The sequence below is a fragment of the Gadus morhua genome, chromosome 2 (assembly GCF_902167405.1).
Source record: "Gadus morhua chromosome 2, gadMor3.0, whole genome shotgun sequence".
Taxonomy (NCBI): Eukaryota; Metazoa; Chordata; class Actinopteri; order Gadiformes; family Gadidae; genus Gadus; species Gadus morhua.
In genome coordinates this window covers 3,010,252-3,032,064 of record NC_044049.1, presented here as the reverse complement: position 1 = coordinate 3,032,064, position 21,813 = coordinate 3,010,252, and the positions used below count along the sequence as shown (strand labels likewise).

Here is a 21,813-nt window from a genome sequence, read left to right as displayed (position 1 = left end):
GGGAGGCAGGTCACACCGTGTGTGACAGGTGGTTTAGCCAATGACAGCACACATTTAAGGGATTCACTTTATCGATGAGCAACAATCAATATTTAAACAATACAACTAGTTTTTATAGTGTGTGTGTTGCTGTGGCTGTTTTTCAAAGTACCTGTCTTTGTTTTAAGTAAGACAGGACACGTCTAGCCTGCGAGTGAAGTCTAGACAGGTTTCTCCAGACAGACGTCCTCATTTGTATATGTCAGTCCACCACACAGTGACACATCTTGTTTGTGTCTCGGTTCGGTGTGTGTTCAGACCCATCAGAATATGTCTGTCTGATGAAAAGACACGGATGGAAATGAAAGGTCTGAAATGGAAAAAACAGTTATCTCAAAAAATATGTTTTTGACAGCCGTCAGCCTCCCTCAGGAACGGCCCGTAATTACATATAGATGCGACCGCAGAATTCGACCCTGAAACAGTCTCAGCATCTTATCGTGGCTTTTGAAGAGGGTCAATATTGTTGGTTTTTCCTCGTGGAAAGGCTAACCGTCGCAGGCCAGCGCTAAAGGTCTGAGGAAGCGTTGCCAATTTGGGCCACCGCCAACATTTCTCTGAACGATGTTTTTTATCAGATTTCCTCTGCTCCGGCGCAATGATGTCGCGGCCTTTTGAAAACGATGATGTAACACATCAAGGGAAGGGCAGAGAAGAACCGCGATCCTCTGAGCTGTTTGTGTGTGTGTGTGTGTGTGTGTGTGTGTGTGTGTGTGTGTGTGTGTGTGTGTGTGTGTGTGTGTGTGTGTGTAAGTGTAAGTGTGTGTGGGTGTGTGTGTAAGTGTGTGTGGGGGTGTGTGTGTGTGTGTGTGAGAGTGTGTGTGTGTGTGTCTGTCTGTGTGTGTGTGTGTAAGTGTGTGTGGGTGTGTGTGTGTGTGTGTGTGTCCATATGTGCATATATATGTGTTTTGATATATGTGTCATCATGTGTGTGTGTGTGTGTGTGCATGTTTCTGTGTGTGTATGTGTGGCTGTGTGTGTGTTTGTGTGTGTGCCTGTACCTGTACCTGTTTGCGTGTGTGCTTGTGTGTCTGTGCATAGTTGTTTGTGCGTGCCTGTTTGTGCCTGTGCCTGTCTGTGTGTGTCGTCCCTAATGCGTTGTACGGTTGTCAGGAAGTCCTTCACATCAATTCCTACGACGTGTTTATCCTTCTTTCTTTGGAAGTCATAAGAAGCGTGGGGAGAAGGGACGTCAGGGCGTCTCCTGAGCTGCCTGTCAAACCCGGGCTTTGCTGCTCGCCCTTCACATCAAAGCACATCTGTGTGAGATGTAAAAGGCTGTACACGGTACATGTATGTAAATGTGTTTCGTGTAAAAGGAGAGGACTGCTTCTCCCGTTTGAGGGACAGAAGCTTAAAGATGCTCCTGTTTCCCACCTGCTTACGTTATGGAGATGAATGTGATTAGCATAGCCTTTACATGCACCTGTCTGTGTGTGTGTGTGTGTGTGTGTGTGTGTGTGTGTGTGTATGTGTGTGTGTGTGTGTGTGTGTGTGTGTGTGTGTGTGTGTGTGTGTGTATGTGTCCGTGAGTATATGCATGTTTGTGGTGCATTTTTTTATGTGTGCATGTGTGTTGGTGTATCTGTGTTGGTGTACGTGTGTGTATGTTTGCGTCGATGTGTGAATAATTGTGTTTGCATGTGTGTGTGTGTGTATGTGTGCACGTTTGTGTGCGTCCCTGGTCGTGAATGTTTTTTGTGAGTGTGTGTGTGTGTTTTCAGGCATATGCATGTGTGTCTGTGTGTGTGTGTGTGTGTGTGTGTGTGTGTGTGTGTGTGTGTGTGTGTGTGTGTGTGTGTGCGTGTGCGCACGCATACATCATATGCGTGCCTCATGTGCTTGCCTCATGTGTGTGCCTCATGCCCAAGAGGCTGTGCTCTCCCCATCTCCCTCCGCAGACTGCGGAACGGCTTTGCCTCTGCACGGGTCATTAAACTGTCCTGCGGTTCCATGGCACAGTGCCACTAATGGACTGCTAACATGTACGCTCAGGAGAACACAGGCAATAAACACAAAACAACACAGAAAGCTGCTCCAGCATGGCCTTTCCTCGCAGATCACAGAATGGCTACCAGGGTGCAGGAGCAAATGCTGTTGTTGGTGGTGCTGGTGAATCAATTGAATAACACATAGTCAGTGTGAATGTGTCACTAGAAGTGTCATGTTCCACATAACTGTGTTATTCCTCGACGCTGTACCTTTTCGTATGTGTGACGCTCTTCGATCTATCGGCCAGTATCATGTCGCGGATAACTGATTGATGATTTTCTTTCAAACTAACAGAGAGATATCTATTCTCACAGGGTTGGAATCAGCGATCCAGCAAGTTGCAACCAAAGAGTCATTTGTTCTGTTTTAATCTGTGTGCGTGTAGGTACACGCGGCCCATCCGACAACAGAAGGCTTAACACTTAGTTTTGGAGGCCTACGGGGAGTGACCAGTGGCAGGGTTACATAACCCTCGCTGAATGGAGGGAAGCAGGGACCCTCCTTTATGATGCTTGTAAACCGTTTTGGTGTCCCCTTCCCTCCTCCCCACCTCCCTCCCCTCCCCTCCCCTCCCCTCCCCTCCCCTCCCCTCCCGCTGTGGAGGGGACAACCAGAGGGGAGGGGGACGTCTCTATGGGGAGATGGAGGACAGAGGTCAGTTTTAGCTCAGCTGTGTAGGAGAGAGGAGAGGCATGGAGGAGACGCAGGGTGCTACAGAGCCAGGAACGATGACGGGGCTCGGGTGTCTTGGCTCAAGGACCTCGCGGGGTAATCCAATTGGGAAGCTTTCGATCCGGGAGTAATGACACTGCAGCTGTAATGCAGTTCTGGCCATTGCGCGATCAAACGCACATTTCATGTTCAGCTAAATGCTTTCTGATTTGCATGTTGTTATGCCATAAGTAAAAAACATAAATATGAACTCAATTATTATCCAAATACACAAGACTCTCTCTTACTATGTCACCTGCACCAGCTGGCCAGTTTATGGAAACGTTATGCCAAGCCTTTTATTTTGAAGGATTTGGTTCCTCTGTCCTCCACACAATGCCTCTGAAGGCAGGATTGCTTACAGCTCGTCTTTGAGTCGGAGAGAAGATTAATTCCGATCGAGATCAACACCTGTTCTTATGATCTTAGATTATAGAACAGGGGAACAAAAAGGATCACCATACCATATGATCCGTCACTCCAAAACAGAATACAGAGGGTTATTTCGATTTAAATAGGATTCTGACATTTGCACATATCAGACAAACATGCCTTTAAAACATTTGTTTTATCTTTGTGAAAATAATCACAAAGGTTATACGCAAACCACTCCCTCTCTATTCTTTTCATTTTATGTTTGAAATCGAACGATATAAGTCCGCCGGGAAAGTAAATCATACATATAACTTTGTTATGTATGTTTAATTCCACTTTAAACACTTGGGTGAGTCGGGAGAGGGGTCGTGGAGTTCAAAGCAATGCTCCCGTGGCCGGGTGGAGCGCAAACTCCTGTTTCTCTTACCTTGATGACTTTGCACCTGATCTGCGCGGACACCATATGGCTGTTCCGAAGGTTGCCAACGCGGAACATGAGGCACAGCCTCCCATCGCGCTGGGAGATGACTGCCTCCTGGCTGAACATCAGCGTCTCGGCGCGCTTCTTGGGCTGGGACATCTTGATGAACATGCAACCGATGAGAAAGGCGTCCACGATGGAGCCCAACAGCGACTGAAACAAGAACAGGATGATCCCCTCCGGGCACTTCTCCGTAATGTACCGGTAGCCATAACCGATGGTGGCTTCGGTCTCGATGAAGAACAGAAAAGCGGAGGGAAAGTTGTACACGTTGGCCACGCACGGGGTGTACGACGCGTCGTGGCCGTGGTTCAGGTCTCCCCTGATGTAGGCGATGATCCACCACATGGAAGCCATCACAAGCCAAGCGATGGTGTAGGTCAGGATGAAGATCAGCATGTTCCATCGCCATTTCAGGTCGACCAGAGTGGTGAAGAGGTCCGTGAGGTACCGGCTGCTCTCCCCTCCGAGGTTCCCGTGCTGGACGTTGCAACGACCGTTCTTCTCCACGAAGCGCTGGCGCTTCTTTTTGACCGGTGCTGTGAAAGTGGTCGCCTGACTCGTGTTCACCACCTGGTAGTCCTCGCCGAATTTCCTCCGTAGTGCAGCCATCGCCGAATCCCCCCAAAATAAGATAAAAGAAAAATAAACTTCCTTGTTTAATCCATCTTCTGTTGGATTTTTAGTCCACAATGTTGGTTATCTGCCTTGCGTAAAGCGTGCCATATGGCCACATCAGCGCGCATGGATGTACATTCTCTTCATCGAAATGTGCGGTTAGGTGCCCTAGGTCAATGTATTCAGTCCTCCCGACATGTTCAGGTATTACAGAGACGTGTCTTGGGGGAAAAGAAAGGAAATAAAAAAAGCAGTTGTTGGCGAATTGATGACGCGCCACTGGACGATGCTCTCACTAAGAGAGTGGATAAGGAAAACCCGAGGAGTTGTGCACGAGAGAGAGAGAGAGAGAGAGAGAGAGAGAGAGAGAGAGAGAGAGAGAGAGAGAGAGAGAGAGAGAGAGAGAGAGAGAGAGAGAGAGAGAGAGAGAGAGAGAGAGAGAGAGAGAGAGAGAGAGAGAGAGAGAGAGAGAGAGAGAGAGAGAGAGAGAGAGAGAGAGAGAGAGAGAGAGAGAGAGAGAGAGAGAGAGAGAGAGAGAGAGAGAGAGAGAGAGAGAGAGAGAGAGAGAGAGAGAGAGAGAGAGATCTGGTATTGTGAAATAATGTTATTTGATATGTTGGTTTTAATTAGTAAGTCAGAAGAAAAACCTGTATATTTGGATTATATTTCTATAGGCCTAATAGTCTGAAGCCGACCATGCACGGATTGGTAAATAAGAGCAGTGTAAGGATAAATAAACAGAGATGGAGAGTACCAAACGGCAGTTTAATTTTGAGCAACACCACCATCTACCGGAGGAAAAGAGGACTTGCGTCGGGATACAACGTGTGTGTGTGTGTGTGTGTGTGTGTGTGTGTGTGTGTGTGTGTGTGTGTGTGTGTGTGTGTGTGTGTGTGTGTGTGTGTGTGTGTGTGTGTGTGTGTGTGTGTGTGTGTGTGTGTGTGTGTGTGTGTGTGTGTGTGTGTGTGTGTGTGTGTGTGTGTGTGTGTGTGTGCGCGCGTGCGAGGAGGAAGGCAGTATGAGGGGCTCTCATGGTAGAGAGAGATAGAGAGAGAGAAAGCACTAATTTGAGTGAGAGAGAAAAATAATTATCAGGGGCAAATCTTTCTGGGTCCAGTTGGCATGAATTTGTAGACAAAATACAACGACACAACTCAACCTCAGGCAATGTGCATAGGGAGAAAGGATCAGTAGCCTGGGAACCTGACAAATCTGCAAACTCATGTTTTATTTGCTCTAGCCTAAGCATCTCGCCCCCCTGCCGTTCAGTGAGATTTCCAGCAGACTTGGCCTCAGTATAGGGCTAATCACATCGATTTATCTAATATTGGACGGTTTCAATACTGACTGCATGCGGATTATGTTGATGACTACTCGTGATGATTGAAAATAAATTAGGAGGTTTCAGACTTATAAACATTTGCAATTAGTCTGGCTCTGTCAGGCTAGGATCAGTGTGTACTTTAACCGCTTTGAGTGTGAGAAAAGCGCTATATAAATTGATCTTTTATTATTATTATTATTATTATTACTTTGAAGGAGGGACTGGTTTGTGATTTTAGCCCTATACGGAAAAATGTATTTCTGTTGCATCCTTATGTGTAACATACAATCCCTTGGATGCGTTACATGTTTTCCCCTGTGTAGCATCGTATTTATAGAGCCTTCCTTTTGCTAACATAGTTACAAACCAACACAACTAAAACAATAAGACCATTTCGACTTTTCGACTTGAGGTTGAAAACAGTTTATCTGAAATCAGGCTTGTATAATTTGCTATTTATTACCGTATGCCAATCTCCTGTTCAAATGGGAAATCTGAGTACAAATTGGTTATGATATTTATACACTATTCACTTCCAGTCAATGAGAAACATTAGAACATTTGAAGATTGGATTTGATATGAAATCTCTTCAATAATGAGTTATACCAAAGAAAAGTGTGCGTGAAAATAAATCACTGCCTGAACGACTCCGCAAACTGACCTGAATAATTGTTTTCAGAATATATTAAAATGTTAGGCAGACCCTGAAATTGAGTGATAGCGATCGCATAATTTATCAGTGTTCTGATAACGTCAGTATATTGCTTTTTATTTTGGATCCAATTATTAAAAAAATAACATTTACCAAAGCTTTACAGGTCCTTGGAAATGTCATTATCATTTTCCATATTTTATGTATTCCTATTTGTGTATCACCCAATCTATCTTTACAGAAAATCCGATATTGGGCATTTAATTCCACACATTTGATGCATTAATCAATAATTAATTACGTTTTGAGATATTTTGACTAGAAAAATATTCAGAGCATAGCAGAACGGAGTGAACGTTTCACGTATAGATATGATTTGGACTAAGGCTCTTTAATTCTTAACAATGTTGTATTTTTTATGAACTTGACCTCTAGAACTTTCTTTCTAGAACTTTCTAGTCTAGAGAGCATATTTGGAGCCCATCTGATCCCAACAACATACGAACAAGCCCTCCCGAAAGGAAGGAAGTCGTTTTTTTGTGCAAAAAACTTTGAATAATGGACATATTTAAATATGCATATCAAAGGCCAGCCCCCTAGCCTCGATGGAGATTCCGCGTACAACAAAGTAAGGATTCTGATATGTTGTAATCAGTATGTTGACCTAAAAGGAATTAAATAAGCTTTTAAAAACAGCAGAGAATAATAGTGAATACAGTTAAAAGAATACCACTAAGCCAGCGAAAATCTCGAAACACGCTTTGAATAAAGTTGTGTTAATCTTCATAGTATTATACAATATTTTAATCATTCCGTTTTCAAATTTGTAGGATTTTACCACATATGCAAGTGTAATCAAGTGTTGGTCTACATTAGGGGACGAAACTCATGAAGGATGCAATCCACTGACCTTCTTGAAAGTAACCGATGGCTGCATTTCAAACAGGAGCCTATATGACGCTCACTCCGAATTAATGAGGTCATTAACACATGCAGCGTGACGGGTATGGTCCAAAGTACGGAGACTCATTATAATGTGCATTTACTATGATACGCCCCTGCTCAGCAACCAGATCCAAGTGTTACATATATAATACAGGCCTCTACATCTGCTCTCAGTGAATCAGACGCTGATCATCTTCTTTGTCCGAGCATACTCCGGACCACTGCTCTTTACTGGTGGGAATGTCTATTTACAAAGAGCTCAAACTACTGGCACCATGTAACGTTCCCCACTGAGTAAGGACACATGTCTTATTGTGCTGTTGTATCATATGTGCCGGGTATAAACACACAATCTATATGAGGACACATTGATAGACCCAAATGCCTATCATTGTTGTAATTTATTTATTTTCAACTCGCATGTGATTTTAAGGGATGCTTTCTCAAAATTGACATTCACACAATCAGTATTTTAATGTCTTATTAGTATCATCAAGAACACCTTCTAAAATATCATAAATACATTTAAAGCTGCGATGATTATAATTCTGAGGGAAACGAGTCGTCCGTTGCATCCAACACCATGCATGTAATCCTAACATTCACGTTCACATGTTCATTATTTTAATATTGTATCGCAACAAGAGCAAAACCCTATACAACAAAAATAAAAAATAAACACAAATAAAGCTGTGAGGATTATAACTGTGACAGATAGCCTAAGAATCGTCCATACATTACATTCACAAATAGCCGTTAATGTTTTAGAGCAACAAGAGCACACTATATATTCAATTAATAATATAAACAAAGCTATGAGGATGTAACTGACAGAAACGAGTCGTCCACCCCTGCATCCCCATACATGTAGTCCTTGTTGTTGCGCTGCTCCCCACGGCCCGTGGAGGCACATCAAACAGCCCGTCCCGTGGAGGCACATCAAAAAGCCCGGCTGCAGCGCCGCTACCGAGCCGCCAGATTAAACCCCACAATGCTCTGCGCTCGGGCAAGATGGAAGAACACGGCAGCTGCGGCAGCAGCGGGAGAACAATATTTTGGGTCTAAAAAATCGAAACAGGAGCCTAAGTGTGAATTAGATACGCTGAAGCAGCAAGTCGGGGTCATGCACTGGTAAGCAGAAAGGACGAAAGCAATTTTTTTTAGAGAGTTATGGCGACATTGTTACGCATACACGCGTGGGACAGACAACAAAGCGCTGCGCAGTGGCACTCCACCGCCGCTAGTTAGCCACCTAGCTGTCTCGGCTAGCTGGCTAACTAGCGGCGGTGCAGCGCTACTGCACAGCGCCACTAGCCACCTAGCCGTCTCTGCTAGCTGGCTAACTAGCGGCGGTGCAACGCCACTGCCCGGCGCCACTAGCCACCTAGCCGTCTCTGCTAGCCGACTAACTAGCGGCGGTGCAGCGCCACTGCGCAGCGCCACTAGTCACCTAGCCGTCTCTGCTAGCCGGCTAACTAGCGGCGGTGCAGCGCCACTGTCGCTAGTTAGCTCGCTAGCTAGCCGTCTCGGCTAGCCCAGCAGACGAGCATCATTGTTCGCCCGAGTTGCATGGGCATTCTGTGATGAGGGTCAACATAGCGCTGCGTGTGTTGTCGTACTCCCGGTAACCGTCCTGTACAGACAATGCATTTAAAAGGATAAATATTGAAACATATTGTACACAATGTGTCCCGCAGAAACCCGACACATTGAGATACACCTCCAGAGTTCATGTGTATACCTCCGGGACGATGCGCACTACTCGCCTTGCGTAACGTTCGTGTTGCAGTGGTGTTCTGTACTTTTATAACTCAATCTGAATTGGCCAACCTGGCCTTTAACGTTCAGCTCGGTCGCCCCCCTGTGAAGGTATGTTGGGGTTTCTTCCTGGGGGGGACTTTGGAGCTTGAACGTTGAGGGTAACGTCTGGTTTCCCCGGTGCGAGGACAAGTCCTGATGCATGGCCGTATTAATAATTGCATGATCCTGCATCACAAAGAAGGGCCCCGCAACACTGGGTTAGCCGAGGAGCTCGCTAGGCAAGCTAATTGCACGGCTAATGTCTTAGCTTTTCCGAGCACTATTGTTTCTTTTTGATAATTTTGCGAGATCGCAGTTCGCAGTGTGTGTTAATGTGTGTTGGAAGCAGACCCAGAGAGGTGTCGGAGCCAACCTTTCGTCTTCATATCTGTAAAAGTTTGCTTAACCCTTTGCGAGCGCACTGTCGGTATTTGGCATCACATTAAACGCATTAGCGAGATCAAATGATGATGGCATGGCTGTTTCATATTAACCATATGTACTGTGGTGTTGGTAGTTATGAGTCGATGAGCTTCAATGGAAGCAAAAATCGAAAACCCTTAAAGTTCCTTTTGAGATATTAATAGAATAATGAGGTGTTTTTTTTTTTTTTTACATATTTGTTCAAATGTGCACTGCTACGACCATGTTCTTTTCACCCCAGGAATTTAACTCTGGTATTTTAGACAATTCGGTTGTTGCGCAAGAGAAAATGGTAACAAATACCTTTAAATCTATAATGGACTTTTTCTTGATGCATTTCCAAAACTAGCCCGTTCAGACTAAGGCCCATCCACCTGAATACTAAACCATAGAGATTTTCAATCTCCCAGAATCTTTTGAGCAGAACCTATGTACAATAATATTGTATATTACCGGTCTATGGGGTTTATAACATTATTCAAAGAAAACCAAAAAACAGATTTTAACCATCTGCTGAAGAGTTGGAGCTTCATTGTGTGTGTAGTCCCGGCTTATTGTAGTCTCATCAGCCTTCAAACAATCATTGTTTCTCTCTTTCTCTTTTCTCTCTCGCTCTCTCTCTCTCCCAGGATGAATCGGATTGGCACCGTGTAGCCCTCCCACCCCGGCCAGCCCACACTCACCATGAACATCATCCAAGACAAACTAGGGAACGAATTCCTCCGCTCCAACGGCGGCATGGACTCCGGCTTCGGCTCGGGCATGATCATGTTCAGCCACCTGCCGCCGGTGACCACCTTCACCCGCCTGGCCGCCCAGTCCGTGATGCAGGACCTCCCGCCTCAAGAGATGATCTTCAAGAAGGAGCGGGACTCGCCCGGCGGCGTTGGCGAGGGCCTGGGCGGCGGCGGCGGCGGCGGCGGCGGCGGCGGCGGGGGTCTGGTCTGCGGCCAGGCCGGGGACTATGTGCACACCATGGGCATCAAGCAGGAGAAGCTGACGGAGCATGACTACCGCCTGCCGCTGTACCCGGGCAGCCAGGGCCGGAGCACGGAGCTGCTGGAGGTGTCCATGGGGAACCACCACCACCACCACCAGAGTCTGCAGGTGCAGGACCTCAGCATGGCCAACCAGGTGAGTTACTGTCGCGGTGTCCGGTGGATGACTAGAGAGGTGCGGAGACGTGATCGTCAGCGCCATTTCGAGCCGTCCCAGAACTTAACGTACAGCTGGTCGCTACGGCCCTCCCTCATTTGGAAGTTCGAGACGGCGTCGATGAAATGAACCGTTATAAACTCGTCGTTTAAGAAATAATGCCCTGTGTAGGAGAAACGTAACGGCAGGTCTGGGATAAAGTGACGCCCGTTCGCGTCTGCTGCCAAGCAATAATGGTAAGGATGTAATTTTATAAATCCCCATGGACAAAATGAATTCTCTGCGTTTTACCCATCGTATGCTGAGCGTGGAGCGGTGGGCTGCCTGCCTCAAAGGGCCGGCCCGGGCCCCAACCCCAGGTGTAGCAGCGCCCCCGCCCTGCTTACGGGCAGCAGTGTTGACTTGCGTTTTTGTAGGCGAATCGGCAAATCCTTAAAGGGAGTAAACCACGGTTTAGCAGAAGAAATAAAAAAAAAAATGCGATGCGAGGGAAAAACTGTTGGAAAGGTTTAATTAATAAGGGACAGATTGGGTTTTGTAGGAGCAGGTGCGAGGGGCGTTGTCGAAATCCTCGTCACATGGACTCGCAAATAGAAAACGACTACTCTTGGAAGGAGTCGCTGGAAGTGGCAGACCCCTCTTAATGTACAGAGAACATCTTCCTCTTTAGAGAGGATGTGTGTTACATTTTAGGCCTAAATAACACAAAACGTTGATTGCACTTTGTGAGAACCGAATAGAACAGTTTTCAACTGAAAAAGTTTTTTTGGTGTTCACTTGTGGTTTTCACTAGTAACAAGGCTCCCATGAAATTCCTGTCTGGAAAGGCCTGGGGTCACATGCATCACACACTGGCTCAGCCATCTATCCACGTTACTCAGAACGAGCATTGAGGGAGGAGTCACTTGTGTTGTGTTGAACGTGTAATGGACAGGATCAGTTGAGATTCTTATCTGGACGAAAAGGTCCTTTTCGTTTATCATTCAGCGGCTGTGGTTTATCACGAGAACACGTTACCAATCTAAACAGTCAGCAAACGTAGAACATTTCTCTCCATCTCGGTCATAATGCTATGCTTGCGTTGTCGACTGATTAATGCACCATGGATTGTTTTGGGATTTTATTTGAAACGCAAAGGCACTTAAAATAAGAAGTTCAGAGCAGTTAATATAAAATGCATCCCCTTTTTGGAGTAGTTCCAGAAAAAGTTACGAAGCACTTAAGAAACATCCAGTGTTAATGATTGTAGAGTGTGCGTTTCTCTGGGGCTATTCTCAGCCAGTGAGGTCAACATCAAACCAGATTACTATCCATCCAGGCCGAAGCCTTCATGTATTTAGACATCCTGTGTGGGATGATTGGTATAATTATCTCTTGTGTATGAGTTAGTTAGGTATTGTTCAATATTTAGCATTGAACCAATATCTGTGGATTATTGACATGTTTGAAACATGTTTGGTTAACTTGTGGTAATGTTACATCTAGAAACGTAACAAATTAATTACGCATAATTAATCAGTGTCGCAATGTTGAAATACCGCCAAAGAGGTTCTCATAAGCTACGGGATATTGTGTTGCTTGGCTCAATGTCCTCTCTTTGCCTCATTTTTTTAATCGGTGAATAATGGGCCGGTCTGATTTTGATAATATCGGGAATGGAAAAAGGAAAAACGGGTGAAACTGGACCGTGATTCAGTTTCTCCCAAGTTAAAATGAGTCAACGCTCTCAATGCTTCGGGATGAGAAATAAACAAAAGGATTACTCACGCCCCCCCGTCCCCCCCCCTCCTGGCCCTCTCCATAAGGAGGCTGATGTCATCTGGCCTGCTTCAAAAGCATGAATGCTAATGTGACGGTGACGTCATCGCTGTCTTGTTGGTGCACGCAGCGCAGCTTTTGTTCTACACAGACACGTACGCAGGCGCACACACACACACACACCTTCACACCTATGTAGCACACTGGCTGGGTTTATAAAGTTATTGTTTGTGTGGTATTGGAACAGCAGGGTGAGACTAGGATTAAGATAGGGCTGCACCCGACGACTATTTTAATAGTGGATTAATCTAATGATTTACTAATAATTAAGTCTGAAATATATCATCAATAATAGAAAATGCCAAAGAAGGGATCACTTCCATGGGCTTTCTTGAACTGAAAAGCAGCCAAGAAAATCTCAACGATTTCTTCTGTATTGTCACATTAAGCACAGATGTTTGTTATCTCTACTTGATAAACTACCAACGATTCATCGATGAAAAAAATAAATTGGATGTATTTCCTGTCAATCGATTAATCAACTTATCGCTGCGGCCCTTAGCATAAGCCTAAGGCTCATATTGCTGCCCATATTATTGAGTTTGCAAAAGGGGTCTCCTCATCTAAACACACACACACGGAGGCACACTACATATACATACATTTAATGGCCATTGGCATCGCTCCACTTAAACGGCGGAAATCAGGTCTGTTTTGGCTAGATGGGTCTGCCCACTTGACTGTGTCATGGGCTCTGATTCATCCACTCCCAGCCCGGCTCCCCCTGGCCGAGGGGGGCTGTCCGGTAATAAAGTGTAATTTATGTTCCAGGGAGGCTAAACAAAAGGAACAGCGAGCAGGGAGTACCCTGGCCCAGTGCCGTGCTGTGTTTGGGTGCCTCTCGTTGCACCAGAACACACAAGCCTTCTCTGTTGTCAGGATTTTGTAAACACAAAAAAGCAAAATATTGTATTGGTTCGGAGGATTTAATAAACAGACTTGAAGCCACTTTCTACCAGAACTATGTCCTCAAATGTGAATGGTTCTGATCATTCAAATGGGGCTTTCACATCTGAATGATGTGAATTCTTTTGAATTATGTATATTTCTTGCTGGTCCATATTAACCTCCTAGGGTGAGAGATGACAAGCCTAAGATGCTATTGGGCTAGAAGGGCCGAAGACGCCCAAGACTGTGTTTCTTTGCCTCAGCCGGCTCACTGCTCTGATCCCCCCCTTTGTCATCCTCACAGCTGCCCATTCGGTTAGGGAAGGAGGTCACTGGGAGGAAAGGTCGGAGGTCAAATGGTGACGGACAGGAGGGCAAGCCCAAGAAGAGGCGAAGCGAAGCCAAGGTTGGTCATCATGTGGTTCCCGCCGTGTCCGTTAGATGCCCTGGGTTTGATTGATCAATACTATTTTAACAATAGGCATTGTTAAAAATACTTAAGTTAAGCTGTGCTTGAATAATGGATGAGTCTCTGTTTCGAATAGTCTTTTTGTAAATGTATAAAAATGTAAGGTCCATTAAAATGCAAAAAGACGTTTATAATCATTACATATTTGACGTGAACCATCCTCGTGGAATTGATTCACACAGTCAGCCGTTGTTTTCGGCCCAGTTCTGTGCAGTATGTCCGATGGTAACCTCGTCCTAATAGCTTTCTTCTCCCTCGTTTGGCTCGGCAGTCGATGATGCTGGACGCGGATGGCTGCAGCCTGTCGCCAGGCACCAAACCCCACATCTGTGAGCACTGCAGCGCGTCCTTCCGGAGCTCCTACCACCTCCGGCGCCACGTGCTCATCCACACCGGTACCGGCCCCTCCCCGCCATGTTTCCACTGACACTGACTGTTTTTTTAAATAGTTCTTTGCTGTTCAGGGCGGCATGTGGCTCAGGAGGTAGAGCGGGTTGGCTGGTTACCGGGAGGTTGCTAGTTCCCCGGCTCCTCCTAGCCTGGGGTGTCGTGGTGTCCCTGAGCAAGACGCCTCACCTTAACTGCTCCCGACGAGCTGGCTTTTGCCTTGTGTGGTTGACAGCGCCGTCGGTGTGTGAATGTGTGCATGAATGGGCGAATTTTAAAGCACTTTGAGTGGCCTCTGTTTAGAAAAGCGATCTATAAAATGCAGTCAATTTTAGACTGCGCCGTATTCCGCACCTCCGTGAAGAATGGCTCCTGTCTGTCCATATTGTTTCCTTTTCCGCAGGAGGTTTTGAACCAATTAAACGTGGCATGGTTTTGATGGCACATGCATTCTGCTTGTGGTCTCATTGCAGGTGAAAGGCCGTTCAGATGCAGCCAGTGTAACATGAGTTTCATTCAGAAGTACCTTCTCCAGCGGCACGAGAAGATCCACAGTGGTAAGTCCTCTCCGGTCTCCAGGGCATGGCGGGGTCAGGGTGGGTAGTTTTATATACCTGATCTCAAAGGTTGGAGCCTTATGGTAGTAGGATTTTCTCCTTAACATGTGCTGTGTTTTAATTCTATGAAATGTTTCTCCGGTGTTCCTGTGGAAAACTGAAATTATTTTACCTAGATAAAAGGCCTCTTAGGGAGAATACAGTTGACTGCAGCCCAGGTTGGAAGTCTTTAGGTTCTGCGGATGGGTTTTCTGCATTGATCTGACCATTGTTTTCGATTTCTCCTGATGTCCAGGAGAGAAGCCATTCAGTTGTGATCAGTGTAACATGCGGTTCATCCAGAAGTACCACATGGAGCGTCACAAGAGGACTCACAGCGGAGAGAAGCCTTACAGATGCGAGACCTGCCAACAGGTATACAACCCAAACATTATGGACTATATACACAAACACTAGAAACCTAGGGGTTGGGGTTGTTTGACTTCCATCTCAGGTTCTGAGTTTGCACCCAAAGTCTTCTTGTAGTCATTCTTGAACAAGATTGCTAACCACTTCCTACTCATTACAGATAATCGATAAGTTAGACGCGTGAACCTTTAAAGCATCGACTAAGTGCCAAAATAGTAAATCGCGCACACAACATGAATTGAAACGCGCACACACACCGGGAGCCAAGCTGGTTAATTCTGTACCAGTCCAATTATTGCAGTATTGATAGTTTCCTTCAGCCATTAGCACGGCCCAAGGCCACGTGTCGTCGTACCTGCATGTGTCTCACTGCCTGCATTGTGGGCGTCACCGTTGCCACCGTTTCTCTTTGTCTCGCAGTATTTTTCCCGGACGGACCGTTTGCTGAAGCACAAGCGTACGTGTGGGGAGGGGGGGATGAGGCGGGACTCTGACCTGCTGGACCTGGGCTGCGGCCACCCGGACCAGGCCTACGGGGGGGTCTCCCAGGGGGGCCCCGCGCCCGCCGGCCGCAAGAAGGGGCGGTCAAAAAACAACAACAACGGCGAGGGCGGGGAGCGCAAGAGGAAGAAGGGGGCGGGGCTGGCGCTGGGCTCGGTCCAGGAGCAGGCGGGCTACGGCGTCCAGCACTTCCCGGTGGACAACCACGGCCCCAGCGCCTCGCACCAGAACCTCCAGGGCCACCCGGGCGTGGCCCCCAAGATGGCTGCCAAGAAGGCCAACCGCAAGGCCCAGGAGCAGGCCAAGCAGGCCCACCTGGAGCCTAGCGCCAGCATGGAGGGCTTCCCCATGATGCAGAGCAACGGCAACGGCAGCGCCAAGGCGTGCGGCAACAGCAGCACCTACGACGACGCCATGCAGTTCCTGAAGAAGCGGCGCTACCTCAACGCGGGGAACAACAACAGCGGCAACAACAACAACGCCGCCGCGGCGCCACAGCCGCCGCCCCCGGGCGGGACGGGCAACGAGTACGACATGGGCCCGGGGCACCTGCACGCCCAGCCCTCGGTCATCCAGGGCCTGGGGTCCGGGACGCTGGACGGCGAGGCGCCGCTGGCCCTCCTGGACGCGTCGCACATGGGGCTGGACAAGCTGGACCGGTCGGGGATCCCGGACGAGGTGCTGCAGAGCCTGCTGGACCACTACGCCCAGAAGCCCGACGGCTCGCCCCAGGACCTGCACTTTGACCTGGGCGACCACCACGTGGTGGGCCCGCTGCACCCCATCCCGTCGGACGGCGCCGACGGCGGCGGCCACGACGCGCCCAGCCCCACCGGGGAGAAGGCGGTGCTCATGCACGAGTACTCGCGCTTCCTGCTGCAGGCGCTGGAGCGCACCAGCCACTACGCGGGCTTCCACCCCAGCCCGGGGCCCTTCTCCGCCTCCATCCCGGGGAACCCGCTCTACGCCGACAAGAGCATATACACTACGTCCCCGCTGGAGTGCGGCTTCGGCCCGTCGGCGGGCTCGCCCTCCATGCCGGCCTCCTCCTCGCCCTCCTCCACCTCCTCCTCCTCCGTGCCAAAGTCCCACTTTGCCATGCTGGCGGGCTCGTCGCCGCAGCACGGCTTCCATCTGAGCGGCATGGAGCCCTCAGCGCACCAGCAGCTCACCCCCTCTCAGGAGCTCACGGAGCAGACGGAGAAGCCGCACGCCGGCTCCTCCTCCTCCTCCTCCTCCACGCCGCCGCCGCCGCCCTCCTCCTACCAGATCAGCCCCTCGGACCTCAGCGGCAGCCAGAAGGAGGCGCGCAGCGCCAAGGGCGCCTACCGGCTGTCGGCGTCCCAGGACCTGGAGTCCCTGGAGGCCAAGGCCTCCTCGTACCACATGGAGAACTTCGCCCAGGCGTTCGGCGCCCAGTACAAGGCGGACGGCTGCGGGCTGGCGGCGTACGGCGGGGAGTCGGGCGGCGAGGTGGACCACCGGATACGGAGCGCGTCCGTGTCCGAGTTCTCAGGGTATAGCAGTTTGTTAAGCGATGTCAATGAGCCAGTGAGTACAGCTTCCAAAACGCAGACGAGCCAAAGCTACAGATGAGGGGTTTGGCGGGGCTTTTTGTTTGTTTTAGAACAATTTACTTGGTTGGGTTTCGAGTCGACTCGAGGGAGAGCGAGAGGAGAGAAAAACATAAAAGGATGTCCAATTTTTCTTATTTTTCGTGCATCTATTTTATTTTATTATTCTAATTATTATTGTGATTTTAATTATTCAGACACTATGTTTTGTACTGCCACGAACGCACCTCTCTCCCCCACAACGGCTGCAAGGCCTCTTACAAATGCAATGTCATTATCATCATAGGATCCATTTTTTTGCGTGTGAAAATGTATCCATTATTCAATCCATTTTAGTTAGAAAAATGGATTCACTCCATTTTGATTTAATCCATTTATAATTCAAATAATCTTTATATATAAATAAAAACAAGCAAATAATAGCAATGAAACACGTATTTGAGCAATCAACTTCACAAGTGTAAGATTCTAAAAGAAAAGGGGAAATGATAACGATGGCAGGGATCAGCCTAGGACTGAACAAGCAAAAAATAAACAAAGTTATTGTCTGTTACACGGTTTTAAAGTATTACTCAGGAAAATAATGTGGGGAATGAATGAGTTTGGTCGGGCGAGGCACCCAGCCATACGTAAATATGCGTTCAGAACTCCAGAGCCGTTTTTGTTTTATAGTGTATGTTCCTTTCCTTATTTTGAATGGGTGCAACAATAACCGACTTCTGCCAGCTCGCATACACTGAGAACACTTTCCACTTGGCTAAATAGAGATTATGGTACTGTCTTGTCAATGTGAAACTCATGTTCTCTTCCACAATGGCCATATATAGAATATATATATATTTATAAAAAATATATATGATGTAAAAAAAATACAGTTTTAATCATTCTGGGCGCTTGCCAGGTGAACTAGAGGAAGAGAGGAGGTCGGACAACTTGCATGTGTAATAGTTGTTTTATCCCCGGGCAGAACGAAATCAAGGCAGTGACTTTCCGTGCCACTAGGGGTCGCCGTTGCGCAGCAAAGGATAATGGTTCACCCTCCCGCCGACTTTCTTCCTCCGCAAATCTCTCTCTAGAAAAAATAATCCAATCAGCACTTTGAGCCGTTTATTGCATTGAGTAAACTCACCTGTCGTATCAGAAGAGCTCAGACGTCTACCGACTGGCTTACACAGAGGTGCCTGGTTAGGTTTGGGGCAGGCAGGGAGTAGCCTATGGTTGGATCATAGAGTCCGGCCGATACCGATGTAAAGAAATTACGATATTGATATATCAGCCGATATTTTAAAATAATTTATCGGCCGTTATTCGATACATTTTATATCTTTGTATCCTGGGGGTTGAGCAGCTCCTTTGGGATTTGCTGCTTTCCCTCCAGAAGTGCTTCGGGCCCTGGCAACGTAAAATCATGAGCTAAAAGAACCAATTAGCTGTTGCATGGGGTGGAGCTACTTACCCTCACACAACGGAATATAAAACTGTTAGTGTTGGGAGTGTTTACGCAGATGTGCATTTAGAGGTTCAGTCACAACAGAGGATTACTTAAGAGGGGATAAAATTCATAAATCAACAGCAATTCATATCGGCGCAAATGTATACGCCGATACCGATCAATCTGTGATTGGCCAATATCGGCCGTTAAAATCGGCCTGCCGATATATATCGGTCGGGCTCTAGTTAGATGGCATGTTTTTTGTTTTATTCAGGGTTGGGGTGGGAGGGGGGTTAACATTTTCTATTATACACGGGGAGGGGGAAAAGTTGGGGTGGGTTCTAAAAAATTTGAATGGGATATTGTAATTGTTATTCACAGCCCATAGTTTTAGTTAAAATTGTTACCCAGTTTAGCATTTTTTGCTTTATAATTGAGTTTTATGATAATTGATAGGAACTATTTCTTCTCCTTTTTACTCGTAGTAGCCATGTATGAAAGAAATGGCGTTGTACCTAATTGTACTTATTCTAAGCCACGTGATGCTTCCATCACCCAATTAGTGCCCAGAGTCAATGCCCAATCTGTCAGTGTGGAACCGCATCCAAGCACGTGCAAAATGTCATTTTAATGCCGACATACACTTGCATTTCTTTTCTGAATTGTAAACCAATAACACAACTTTTCAAATCCTCCCGAGAAAAAAAAAGTCTGGAAACGTACGTGTCCTTTCTCTAGGACCTAGATCCTTCTAGATGATATCATCTCCATATCCTCTCAATGTACCAGTCGCGCCACATTGACTTAAAAGCGATCCCCAACCACGGCTGTATACAGGCCTTGATGCTGTCAGAGGGGGGGTGCTGTGATTGGCCACCGACCGCTTGATTCGAGCAGTAAATACTTATTTTCCAAACCATATACCTCATATCTCACTGTAACCCAGGGACGACGGACGGGTCAAACGGACGCGGCCGTGCTGTAGCGCCGCGCTCAGAAGGCACGCCAGCCTCGATTTACTTTTGTTTTCAGGGTCAGATTTTTTTGTACGGACGGACTACTTGAAACTTTTGTGTAAATGACATGTATGTTATGTCTGGTCGGGGGTCCGTCACTGAACGGTTTCTTCGGATGTCTTAAATCCTGCGACTGGAACTTCAGTCTTCCTCGTGCGTGTCGCGGCTTACCCGATCTGCCCGTTTAGTTTCCATGCTGTAGGATGATGATTTTTCTTGATTTTTTTTATTTTTTATTTTGACATAAAATGTAAAGGACACATTTTTTATGCCCCCCCTCCCCCTCTATTATGAATAATATTTTCCTCCATTGTCTTCCCTCTCTTACCACAATTTTGTAGCGAATATTATCATCCTCTTCCATGTTCTTTCGGGCTGCTGTGAACCGCTTCACTCAGCTGTATTTGTCCAATGAAATTCAAATTGATTAGGGAAAAAAAAATAAAAATACTTTTATCAAAGAGTTTCTTCTCGTTGTTTGTGCAATGGTTCGGTGAGTTGCGTAATGCAGTGCGGGAGTGCAATTGTTCGCAGAACAATGCTTAACTTCGGTTAATTGATTATTACCAATCGTCTGCCAACCTCTCCATCAATGACGCAAATGTGGTCACAGGTGGCAAATTTTTTAACGAAATCATAGCGAAAATGCATGTTCAATGAAATGCACTTGACCTTTTCCTGGCAATAGCAGGAAAGGGCACCACAGCCGGGAAACGGGTCATGTTAGATTCACTGACGTTCTCATGTAACATGTATACCATCATGTTGAAGGTAACATGTTTAGTTTAGTTTATTTAGCACACATTAACATTAATGGTGCAAGGAGGGAACGAAGCTCAATGGGCTTGTACAAGAGTTCCACCCCTCATGCATAAAATCATGGCAAGGGGAACATGGATGTCAAGTTAAATGCACTGATGTATTTTCATGTAACATGTAAACCATCATGTTATAGGGAACATTTCCGTCATGTATGATACACTGATGTAAATATTTCTTAGGGTGCACTCACACTAGGCCATCTGGCCGTTTTCACACCTTACTGGTTTATCGGAAATAATATCGTGCCACAATCTCTATTTCTGACTAATGACGTTACACAATGACACATTCTTGCAAGGAAGTAATATATCACATATTATTTCTGGTCGCTTCATGCTTGTAATTTATAACTGCAATGCGCCCCTTTACTTTAGGCTTGCTTTTGTTGTGCAACAGATAGCGTCTTAAAAAGGTGGCCAAAGTTTCCTATTGAGATAAGGTTGCATTTTAAATAACCCCCTAACTATGACTAACACTCTGGGGAATCTTTCTTTTATTAACCCAATATAACCCATATTGATCCTAATGGAACATCTAGATCTTGCACATGAATGAATTAGTCAGTGCTGGTGTGTGTTCTGCAGTGTTGGTTGTAGAGTCTGACCAGAGTCAGGGGGGAAGGGACCCCTCCCTATCTCCGGCTCGCACACCCTCACTGGAGGAGCTGTCCAGGGCTGCCAGAGGGCCATGAATGGGGTGGGACAAGTTCTCCATCAGGGATGATGGCTTCCCCGTAATTCTCCTTCCGTCTGTTTTTAGGCCATCTGTTTTTGCGCTCTCGCTCTCTCGTTCTCTCGTTCTGTCATTCTCTGTTTCTCATTCTCTCTCTCGTTCTCTCTCATTCTCTCTGTTTCTCATTCTTTCTCTCTCTCGTTCTGTTTCTCATTCTTTTTCTTGTTCTCTCTCTCTCGTTCACTCTGTTTCTCATTCATTCTCTCTCTTTCGTTCTCTGTTTCTCATTCTCTCTCTCGTTCTCTCTCATTCTCTCTGTTTCTCATTCTTTCTCTCTCTCGTTCTGTTTCTCATTCTTTCTCTTGTTCTCTCTCTCGATCACTCTGTTTCTCATTCATTCTCTCTCTCTTTCGTTCACTCTGTTTCTCATTCTTTCTCTTGGTCTCTCTCTCATTCTCTGTTTCTCATTCTCTCTCATTCTGTTTCTCGTTCTCTCTTTCGTTCACTCTGTTTCTCATTCTTTCTCTCTCTCTCTTCTATGTTAGGTTGAAGGGGCATCCCAGTACAGAGGTGGCCTTCTGAATCGGGAAACAGTCTGTTCTCTCCTCTCATTCTCACTCGTTTTGTCTCTCTCTCTGCCTCTCTCGTTCTTTCTCTCTCTCTTTCTCTCGTTCTCCCTCTCTCTGCCTCTCTCTCTTTCTCGCGTTCTCTTTCTGCCTCTCTCTTTCTCTCGTTCTCTCTCTCCCTCTCTCG

At 46.7% G+C, this 21,813-nt stretch overlaps 2 protein-coding genes across 3 annotated transcripts in view; one reads left to right on the top strand and one right to left on the bottom strand.

The window, feature by feature from the left end:
- kcnj19a (potassium inwardly rectifying channel subfamily J member 19a) overlaps positions 1-4,527 on the bottom strand; it is a 10,629-nt gene extending 6,102 nt beyond the window's left edge. Inside the window, exon 1 of the mRNA XM_030348846.1 lies at positions 3,545-4,527. Coding sequence (XP_030204706.1) covers positions 3,545-4,210 — 666 coding nt within the window. The 5' untranslated portion in view covers positions 4,211-4,527. The remainder of the gene's footprint in view (positions 1-3,544) is intronic.
- Positions 4,528-8,081: 3,554 nt separating this feature from the next.
- On the top strand, positions 8,082-20,030 carry znf281a (zinc finger protein 281a). 2 transcript variants are annotated; one of them, XM_030348312.1, is made up of 7 exons: positions 8,082-8,269; positions 9,991-10,495; positions 13,527-13,628; positions 13,963-14,086; positions 14,552-14,635; positions 14,931-15,049; positions 15,464-20,030. In XM_030348312.1, the coding sequence occupies exons 2-7, from the start codon at positions 10,046-10,048 to the stop codon at positions 17,138-17,140; spliced, it is 2,556 nt and encodes an 851-aa protein (XP_030204172.1). In that variant the 5' UTR covers positions 8,082-8,269; positions 9,991-10,045; the 3' UTR covers positions 17,141-20,030. The 2 variants fall into 2 exon arrangements, with proteins under 2 accessions (XP_030204172.1, XP_030204180.1); XM_030348320.1 differs by lacking the exon at positions 8,082-8,269 and adding an exon at positions 8,635-9,007 and having other exon boundaries at positions 15,464-17,140.
- Positions 20,031-21,813: the final 1,783 nt, after the last annotated feature.